General features: G+C 39.9%; 1 protein-coding gene across 1 annotated transcript; it reads left to right on the top strand.

The window, feature by feature from the left end:
* Positions 1-566: 566 nt before the first annotated feature.
* Positions 567-6,013, top strand: LOC126668333 (uncharacterized). The gene is made up of 7 exons (XM_050361539.1): positions 567-731; positions 1,997-2,085; positions 2,781-2,795; positions 2,905-2,912; positions 3,386-3,729; positions 3,889-4,151; positions 4,219-6,013. The coding sequence occupies exons 1-7, from the start codon at positions 567-569 to the stop codon at positions 6,011-6,013; spliced, it is 2,679 nt and encodes an 892-aa protein (XP_050217496.1).
* Positions 6,014-11,148: the final 5,135 nt, after the last annotated feature.

The raw sequence follows: 11,148 nt of genomic DNA, 5'->3' as shown, positions 1-11,148 counted from the left end.
TAAAACCGTAGTTGGCTGAACACCATAGCACACACACACACAAAAATTTAATTCAATCCACTCCTTAGAACACCTAACAACCCTTTTTATTCTCCAAGAACACAAGCCCTGCAAAGATTTGAAGTTGGATTCCGCATCCACTTTGCCGGCAAACGAGCCAAGGACTCATACCGGTAACTCTCAGGACCCTTTATATCCCTGTATTACTTTTTATATATTCTGTTCATATTTGGTGAATATTTGTGAGCTAAGATGCATGTTAGGTTATTATTATTACTTTTTCCATAATTGCCAAATTATGTGTTTTTATAAAATCGCCATGAAAATCGATGAGAAAGAATGTTAAGAGCTAGATTAATGTGTTTTAGATGTTTAATTCCAGCAACCGAGACAATTAAATCACTTAGGATGCATGTTTAGGAGATTTTTAGCTTATTTGCCAATATTTGCTTAATTTGCGAATTGTTGTAATTTGTTAATTTTGATATTATAAATGACCTCCAAATGTTCATTACTTGCTTTATTTGTATCCTTTGATCTTTTTATGCATTTTGGACTATTTTTGCATGGAAAATGGACTCAAAAACGAGCTGAAACGAATGCAACGAGCTAATAACACTCAAAAACGAATGTTGGAAATTGCTGCTGTCTGCTGCCGCCGGAATAAAGTGGCAGCGCCGCCACTATATACTGCCGGCCCCGACAATCACACCGGCGCCATGTTCTTTGTCGTTCGACCTTCCCAGATTCGCTACCAGATCTTCTAGACTCATGTCCAAACTTCAAAACGTGTTTCCAGGCTCATCCAGACTCTAAATCTGTAATACCCCGAATATTATAAATAATTAAATCGTGACATGTGTCGTAAATTCCGATAAATTAAATTAAGGTTGATTTAGTTTAATTTAATTGGAAATTTAGAATAATTTTTATTAAACGATTTTGCGGGATTTAAGGAAAAGCTAAGAAAATTAATATAAAAATAAATTATATATCCCATGATAGAAATTATTACGCCAAAGTCCGCAAAATATTTTATAGTAATTATGGTAAAAGTTTCGTATCGATCGGAGACCGTTTCAAATTTGGTCGCGGATGCATTTTGGACTAAATTGCAATTTTCAAAGAGTTTAAGGACCTAAGAAAAAATTAGCCATATATATATATAAGATGTTGACCATGAGATGAAGAATCCAGAAAACAAAAACTCATTCCTCTTCTTCATCGTCATTTTCTTCGTTCATCACGCTCGATCTCCGTTCCTCGTCAGTTTTCGACGTTCTATAGCTCGAATTGATCGTGTTTCTGTGCGTAATCAAGGTGAGCATGACGTTTTGATGTTTGAATGGATGAATTTGGTGGAATATCGAGTTAATGATTGAGGTTTCCGAGCGGTTTTATCGTTTTAACGATTTTGGAATTGATTTTAGCGTTTTAAGATTAGATTACATGTTATAGATGTTTCAATACATTGTTAGAGTAACGCAAAAAATTGATCGAGACCACGTCGGAAGTCAAGCCGGGGTGTGCGGACGCACAGCACACTATGCGAGCGCACAGGTGCTGTGCGAACGCACAGTATTGAGACGGTGCGGAAGCACAGTCAGACTGCGCAGGCGCACAGTCTGCAAGGAATTTGCGGGTGCACAGTCTGCAAGGAATGTGCGGGCGCACAGTCCCCTGTGCAGCCGCACAAACAGACGTGCGCACGCACAGTGAATCGGATCATCGTTTTGTTTCGGGGAATTTGTCCGTATTTGCGTATCGCGATCGAATTCAATGGGTTAGCGATTATTTTGAGTTGTTTAACCTAAAGAGGCTAATCGAGGATCGAATCAGAAAAGTGATATGAACCGAAAAGAGTAATAAACCGTTTATCGGAGTAGAACACGTGAGAAGCGCGATAGTCCATAACGTTAATGTATCATGTCTTGAGTCTAGAGTCCATCCTAGAATAGGATTCTGATTTGAGTTATTGATTTTAAAATTGTTATAGATCCGACGAGGCAAGCAGCAACCGAACACGGAGCTTGGGAAGCTTGACGGTTTTGAATACCGTGGTGTTTTTGGAATAGTGGTTTTTCTGTGAGTTTATATATATTTACTTTTTAAGTATTTAAAAGAGCATTGTTTATGAAACAAACGTTTTATATTGCTTTACTTTGGAAATGAATGTTTGCAATGCAATTACTTTATACGAAATGCATACATGTCGTTTTGAAACCAGTATCGATCCGATGGAACGTGCCTTCCTATTGGCGGTAATAGGACTGGGTGATCACCAGTTTTGATTGACAACAGCTGTGAATGAGAATATGAGAATGAATGAGAAAGTTGGTTACATAGTTGATAGATTTGAGGTTGAGCTCGGTCAAATTATCTCGAGACCCGTATCTAGTGGGTTGAACTCGGTCAAATTATCTCGGGACCCACGACTTGGGATTAAGAGAGTGGTCGCGCTTGAACTCGGTTGAATTATCCCGGGACTGGGCCAATGGATTATATGAATGATTTGAATACGTTTGGCATGTTTGAAGATTAGGGTTTTAGTCGGATCCGTTACTTAGTTATTCATGGAAGAAATGTTTACATTATTATTATATGTTATATATGATGCTTATTAGTAAATAGCATGAACTCACTCAGTATATTCCCGTATACTGACCCCTCATAGTTTTCCCTCTCAGGTGAAAGAAGCTTTTGGAGAAACGGACTTCTATCCTTGTTCCAGAAGTCTTATATTTTTGAAATAATGTAATGACACCATTACTTGCTTCTAGAGATGCAGTAGATAGGTGCTTTACGTTTCAGTCTATATCAAACATTTTTCTGTAAATATAACTCTGATGTTTGAATATTTGTATATACTATGTTTTCTGCGCTAGTATTGTTTGTTTGTGCCAGCTGTCGATGTATGCCCTGGCATGTTTTTAGCATGACATGTATTTATATTCATCATGCATGACGTATGTTATTTGCGAAAAACTGTTTATGAGTTTAGGCTTGCTACGGGTTTTGGAGCTACCACTCCCATTCCCTAGCGCGGGTCTCGGTCCATGAGATTGGGTCGTGACAAAATTGGTATCAGAGCATGGTCCAGTTACCATTGCTTATATCGGTTATGTGTTAAGAGATTGAATTCCTAGGGTCTACTGCAGCACATAGTATTCGAATCTTGTCTTTTTACGTATTTGTTTGATTTTCAAAACTTTTAGCTCTCCCTTTAGGATGTGTCTGTCATAAGTTGTTTGTTTGTATATGATGAGATGCGCGTTATATGCGATTTACGTTTACGACAATATGCGTTTATACGGCTATATAACGTTGTTTGTCTTTGTTAGGATGTTTGACCAATGACAAGAGTAAGAGCGAGCTGCCGCTGCAGCGCCAAATATTGTTGAGGGAGCACATAATGTACTTCCAGAAGCTCAAGATGAGTCTTCTGTTCATGGAGGAGGTGGAGGCCAAGAGGCCCATGCTCAGGCACCGGGAGTGCAAGCACAAGCTCAACAACTTAACGTCCTAGGCTTTGACCTAAATCAGTTTCTTACGAGAGTTGCGGCTATGCAAGCTAATCAAGATGAGGTGAAGAATATGCATCGCGAACAAATACAGCAGCAACATCAACGTAATGTTGCTTATACTGATCGAGATATTGTTTTGGCTTATATGCGCCTTAAGCCAACTAAGTTTGATGGCTCTGAAGATGCTCTGGACTTCCTGGAGGAGGTATAACGTAATGCTGGACGTTTGCAAGCTAACGAGAGACGGTCCATTATTATGATGGAAATGTCTATGCGAGGACCTGCAAAGGATTGGTTTCAGCATCACATTCAACCAACGATGGACAACATGACATGGGCTGAATTTCTGAATCGCTATTGAGAGTATTTTCTACCGTTTGCAGTAAGAGAGAGTTATCGCAGTCAGTGGCTAACTTTGAGTAGAGGCAATCGATCTGTGCAAGAGTATGTGACTGAGTTTACAAGATTGAGTAGGTTCACGCCCGATTTAACAGCAGATCCGGTAAGGGTGAATTCAAGATTCGTAGAGGATTTAGGACCCGAATTTGTGAGTCTAACATCTGATATAGGAAAGGCTTTTGTACAACTGATTGATAGCGCTAGGCAGATGGAAGTTTCTCTGATCCGGTTTGGAAGAATTCCCGATCCTTCTAACGTTGTACCTAGAAGAAGTGATACACTTCGCACTGTGCAGAGCACACCCACTCAGTCATACGTTGGAAGTTACTCAAGACCGACGCAACGTCAGGGAAAACAAAAAAGGGCTCGACATGGATCTCGAAACTAGTGTATCCGGCACAGGGTTTGGTGCCAGGTCTATGAGTGGTATGGGAGGTCGAGCTCCTATCTGTCCGACTTGTAATAGGAGGTACTATGGGATGTGCCATGGCGTTTATGGAGCGTGCTTTAATTGTGGCCAACAGGGTCACTTTGCTAGGGATTGCCCACGACAGATGCCTCAAGGTTCCATGACTACAGTAATGCAACCTTCTTATCAACAGCAAAGAATGGCACATCAGGCCGCGTCACGATATGATCATACGGGAAGCAAATTCACTGGCCAGAGAGGCCGTGGTTATGGGAATCGAGGAGGAAAGAATGGTGGAGGTCGTGGTACTGGTCAAACTTCACAGGCTGGTGGAATTCAGGCCAGAGTTTTTGCATTAAATCCTCAGGAAGCTCAGGCTTCCAATGCTGTTGTGCAAGGTACATTTCCTATCATTTCTCCAGACGCATTAGTTTTATTTGATCCGGGTGCTACGCATTCATTTATTTCACCTAGCTTTGCTAGTAAGTTAGGGGTGCAACCAGCATACCTTAAGAACCCCGTATCAGTAGCCACCCTAGTAGGTGAAAGTGTGGAAGTTAGTATCGTTTATCGATCTTGTCACTTGAGTGTTCAAGGACGAGATTTGCTTGTAGACTTTATGTTACTTGAAGTATTAGTTTTTAACGTCATTCTAGGAATGAATTGGTTGGCTCAGCACTATGCCAATGTGGCTTGTCGGAAGAAGACAGTAATGTTTAACACGCCTGGAATTGAAGTTGTTTCAATCCAGGGTGATAAGACAAAACCTTCTGTGATTATCATTTTAGCTATTAAAGCTTGTCGTATGTTGAAGAAAGGATATCAAGGATTCCTAGCCATAGTACGAGACGTGGAAAAGAAACCCGTAGAATTAACCGAGGTACCAGTCGTATCGGAATATCCAAACGTCCTCTCCGAGGAACTACCTGGATTACCCTCAGATCGCGAGATTGAGTTCAGTATCGAGTTGGCCCCTGTTACGAAGCCGATATCGATGCCTCCTTATCGTATGGCACATAAAAAACTCAAGGAATTAAAAGATCAACTAGAAGAATTGCTCGATTGTGGCTTTATCAGACCGAGTGTATCCCCATGGGGTGCACCAGTGCTGTTCGTCAGAAAGAAAGATGGATCGCTTCGACTTTGCATCGATTATCGACAACTGAACAAGGTGACTATTAAAAGCAAGTATCTGTTCCCTAGAATCGACGACCTGTTCGATCAGTTACAAGGAGCGAAGTACTTCTTCAAGATTGACTTAAGGTCGGGCTATCATCAGCTGAAGATTCGCGATGATGATATTGAGAAGACTGCTTTTCAAACTCGATATGGTCACTATGAGTTTTTCGTTATGTCATTCGGATTAACGAATGCACCAACAGCTTTCATGGACATAATGAATAGAATATTTAAACCATTCTTGGATCAATTCGTGATCGTGTTCATCGATGATATTTTAATCTATTCACGTACGGAAGAAGAGCATGCCCAGCATCTGCAGATAGTACTTCAAACGTTAAGGGAACATCAGCTTCACGCCAAGTTCTCTAAATGTGAATTTCGGCTAACGGATGTAGCTTTCTTGGGTCATGTGGTATCTCAAAGTGGTATAAAGTTTGACCCAAATAAGATCGAAGCTGTGATAGAATGGAAACGATCTGATTCTGTTACCAAAGTTTGAAGTTTTCTCGGATTAGACGGGTATTATAGACAATTTGTACAAGACTTCTCAAAGATCGTTGTACCATTGACGAAATTAACTCAAAAGAATACTAGATTTAACTGGACAAATCAACGTGAACTCAGTTTTCTGAAACTGAAAGAGTGTCTGACAACGGCGCCAGTTCTAGCACTACCAGTAGGGACGGAAGGATTCACAGTATGTTGTGATGCATCAAGAGTTGGATTAGGATGCGTCCTTATGCAACATGGACGAGTGATTGCGTATGCTTCGCAACAATTGAAGAAACACGAAATGAACTATCCAACTCATGATCTAGAGTTAGCAGCGGTAATGTTCGCATTGAAAATCTGGAGACATTATTTGTACGGCGCGTGCGAGATATTTACAGATCACAAGAGCTTAAAGTACATTTTCGATCAACGAGAGTTAAACCTCAGACAGAGAAGGTGGATGGAGTTATTGAAGGACTATGATTGTACGATTCAGTACCATCCAGGAAAAGCTAATATAGTGGCAGATGCGTTAAGTAGAAAATCGGCAGGATGTCTCGTGCATATTGCAACAACGTGGCAGAGACCATTAATTAAAGAAATTCATACGATGTTTAGCCAAGGAATTAAGTTCGAGGTTTCATCCCTTGAAAACCTGATGGCTCAGCTAACTATACGATCGACTTTGATAGATGAAATCAAAGAATTACAGGCAGACGACCCTCAGCTAAAGCGTCTAATTAAGGAAGTCCAACAAGGAAAGTTTAAAGATTTTAGTATTGTTAATGGCGTGCTGAGATATAGTAATCGATTGTGTGTACCAGATGTAGACAACTTGAGAGAGCAGATTATGGAAGAGACACATGGATCGACTTATAGTGTTCATCCTGGTTCCACAAAAATATACCATAACATCAAGACAACGTATTGGTGGAATAGAATGAAGAAAGGTATTGCAGAATTTGTAGCAAAATGTCCGACTTGATTATGCGTTCTTGATTTTGGAGGTAGTTGGGATACATATCTACCTTTAGTCGAATTTGCCTACAGCAACAGTTACCACTCGAGCATCGAGATGGCTCCATACGAAGCATTATATGGGCGCAAGTGTAGATCTCCTATCTGTTGGGATGAAGTCAAAGAAAGAAAGTTGACAGGAGCAGAAATAATCCAGATTACTTCCGAGAAAGTACCGTTGATAAAGCAATGTCTGAACAATGACTTCAGTCGACAGAAGAGCTATGCAGATCCCAAGAGAAAAGACATCGAGTTTCAAATCGGAGATTACGTTTTCCTTAAAGTGTCACCGATGAAAGGAGTAATTCGTTTCGGAAAAAAGGGTAAATTGGCTCCGAGATACGTCAGACCATATCAGATCGTGGAACGCATAGGCTCAATTGCCTACAAGTTAGACTTGCCACCGGAGATGTTGCAGGTTCATCCTCTCTTTCATATTTCCATGCTTCGGAAATATGTATATGATCCTTATTGAGTGATTCAACCGCAAGCGGTGGACGTAACTGAAGAACTATCTTATGAAGAACAGCCAGTGCAGATCGTTGATACACAAGTACGACAACTACAAACAAAGAAAATACCCATGGTAAGATTTCTTTGGAGAAGTCAATCCATAGAGGAATGCACGTGGGAAGCAGAAGAGGATATGAAACAGAAATATCCGTACTTGTTTACTCAAGGTACGTGGCTAGAGTTTTAAATTCGAGGACAAATTTATTTTAAGGCGGCTGAATGTAATACCACGAATATTTTAAATAATTAAATCATGCCACGTGTCGTAAATTCTGATAAATTAAATTAAGGGAGATTTAGTTTAATTTAATTGGAAATTTAGAATAATCTTATTAAACGATTTGGCAGGATTTAAGGAAAAGCTTAGAAAATTAATATAAAAATAAATTATAAATCCCGAGATAGAAATTATTCCGCCAAAGTCCGGGAAATATTTTATAGTAATTATTGTAAAAGTTTCGTATCGATCGGAGACCGTTTAAAATTTGGACGAGGATGCGTTTTGGACTAAATTGCAATTTTCGAGGAGTTTAAGGACCTAAGTGCAAATTAGCCATGTATATATATATATATATATATATATATATATAAGATGTTGATCATGAGATGAAGAATCCAGAAACCAAAAACTCATTCCTTCTCTTCATCGTCATTTTCTTCGTTCATCACGCTCGATCTCCGTTCCTCGTCCGTTTTCGACGTTCTGTAGCTCGAATTGATTGTATTTAAGTGCGTAATCAAGGTGAGCATGAAGTTTTGTTGTTCGAATGGATGAATTTGTTGGGATATCGATTAAAGATTGAGGTTACCGAGCGGTTTTGTCGTTTCAATGATTTTGCAATTGATTTTAGTGTTTTAAGCTTAGATTATGTGTTAGAGTAACGGGTATGCGAAAAATTGATCAAGAGCACGTCGGAAGTCGAGCTGGGGTTTAAAACCCACGGCTGTGCGCCACAAAGCCCGGCTGTGCGAACGCACAGCACACTGTGCGGGCGCACAGGTGCTGTGCGAAGACTTTGCGAACGCACAATCTTGGGACTGTACGGGCGCACTATCACACTGTGCGGGCGCACAGTCCCCTGTGCAGCCGCACAGACAGACGTGCGCACGCACAGTGAATCAGATCATCATTTTGTTTCGGGGAATTTGTCTGTATTCGCATATCGCGATCGAATTCAATGGGTTAACGATTATTTTGAGTTGTTTAACCTAAAAGGCTAATCGAGAATCGAATTAGAAAAGTAATATGAATCGAAAAGAGTTATAAACCGTTTATCGGAGTAGAACACGTTAGAAGCGCGATAGTCCATAACGTTAATATATCGTGTCTTAAGTCTAGAGTCCATCCTAGAATAGGATTCTGATTTGAGTTGTTGATTTTAAAATTGTTATAGATCCGGCGAGGCAAGCAGCAGCCGGACACAGAGCTTGGGAAGCTTGACAGTTTTGAATATCGTGGTGTTTTTGGAATAGCGGTTTTTCTGTGAGTTTATATATATATATATATATACTTTTTAAGTACTTACAAGAGCATTGTTTATGAAACAAATGTTTTATATTGCTTTAGTTTGGAAATGAATGTTTGCAATGCAATTACTTTATACGAAATGCATACATGTCGTTTTGAAACCAGTATCGATCTGATGGAACATGCCTTCCTATTAAGCGGTAATAGGATTGTGTGGTCACCAGTTTTGATTGACAACAGCTGTGAATGAGAATATCAGAATGAATGAGAAAGTTGGTAACATAGTTGATAGATACGAGGTTGAACTCGGTCGAATTATCTCGGGACCCGTATCTAGAGGGTTGAACTTAGTCGAATTATCTAGGGACCCACAACTTGGGATTAAGAGGGTGGTCGCGGTTCAACTCGGTTGAACTATCATGGGACCGAGCCAATGGATTATATGATTGATTCGATTAAGTTTGGCATGTTTGAAGAGTAGGGTTTCATTCGGATCCTTTACTTGGTTATTCATGGAAGAAATGTTTTCAGTATTATTATATGTTTTATATGATGCTTATTAGTAAATAGTATGAACTCCCTCAGTATATTCTTGTATACTAACCCCTCATAGTTTTCCCTCTCAGGTGAAAGAAGCTTTTGAAGGAACGGACTTCTATCCTTGTTCCAAAAGTCTGATATTTTTTAAAGTATGTAAAGATACAGTACTTTACTTCTAGAGCTACAGTAGATAGGTGCTTTACGTTTCAGTCTATATCAAACGGTTTTCTATAAATATAACTATGATGTTTGAATATTTGTATATACTATGTTTTCTCCGCTAGTACCGTTTGTTTGTGCCAGCTGTCGATGTATGCCCTGGCATGTTTTTAGCATGACACACATTTACATTCGTCATGCATGACGTATTTTATTTCCAAAAAATTGTTTATGAGTTTAGGCTCGCTACGGGTTTTGGAGCTAGCACTCCCATTCCCTAGCGCCGGTATCAGCCCATGAGATGGGGTCGTGACAGAATTGGACCCAGTTTGAACCCAGACATAGATAGTTTAGCATAGAATAATCTTATGTATTGTAAAAGGCCAGACCCAATGTAAAACGGACTCATAAGTCCAATAATATAACATAGTGTATAAATCGGGTCCACGAGCCCGAGGCCCAGCAAAACAGCAACTTCCAGAGCCGATTCCGGGTTAACCCGAACTCGGAATTGACTCGAGATCAAACCAGTAGAACCGGATCAACGAACGCACAATTCTCGTGATTTAACCAAAAGCCAATTCCGACAAGACCAATGGTCAAAACCCGTGCGAGTGCCAGGCACTTCAAGTCAACGAGGTTAAAACGTATTCCTAACCTTCTATGTATATATGCCATCATTTTTTACCGCTTCGCAAAAGCATTCCAAATAAAATAAAACCGACTAAAGGACTAATCACCTAAAATTGGCCCATTAATGCAATTCCAGCCCATCATTTAGACATTTTAGGATTAATACGAAAAAGTAGTAACGTTTGTATAGGTTTTTCAAGACTCGCCTAATAAAATCAATCAATCACACTTATATTAATGGTTTAAGCTTTGTGCATGTAAAATATCCAGATCAGCCAGACTTTTGCTACTTGCTAGAAACCTCTAAGGTTAGATGTATGTTAGGAGTACCTACTACTTGCCTCAAATGCCAGTCTAGATTGAGTCATATACGGGTAAAGCCTGTTTACACGCTTTCATCTTTGTTTATTTACAGCTTTAATATCCTATGAAATGCATATACTCTTGAGATGAGAATAAAATGAATATGTCTAGTAAATAAAGCTGGTAACAGATAAGCCAAGCACAAGAGTCTCGGGGAGCTCCACGAACCATAGTCTTTGGTCCGATGCACGATAATCTTACCGGAGGCGAGTAAGGTTATCTAGTCGGTTAAAAGGCATTTCTTAGTTGAACTAGGTGACGACTCCATTATTCAAACCATTTCCAGATCGAGAAGTCAGCCATAAGCCTTGGGCGAGCGGCCCTCGAACCCCGCTCCGCTCACAGTTTGCTAATCTGATTGTCAAATTTCTCAGCATTAGATTGCAAAACAGACTCCACATTCGCATGCGCTATTTGCTTTAATTATAATTCAGCAGCAGCATTCTCGG

The sequence above is a fragment of the Mercurialis annua genome, linkage group LG2 (genome assembly GCF_937616625.2).
Source record: "Mercurialis annua linkage group LG2, ddMerAnnu1.2, whole genome shotgun sequence".
Classification (NCBI taxonomy): Eukaryota; Viridiplantae; Streptophyta; class Magnoliopsida; order Malpighiales; family Euphorbiaceae; genus Mercurialis; species Mercurialis annua.
This window is presented reverse-complemented; position numbering and strand designations above follow the sequence as displayed.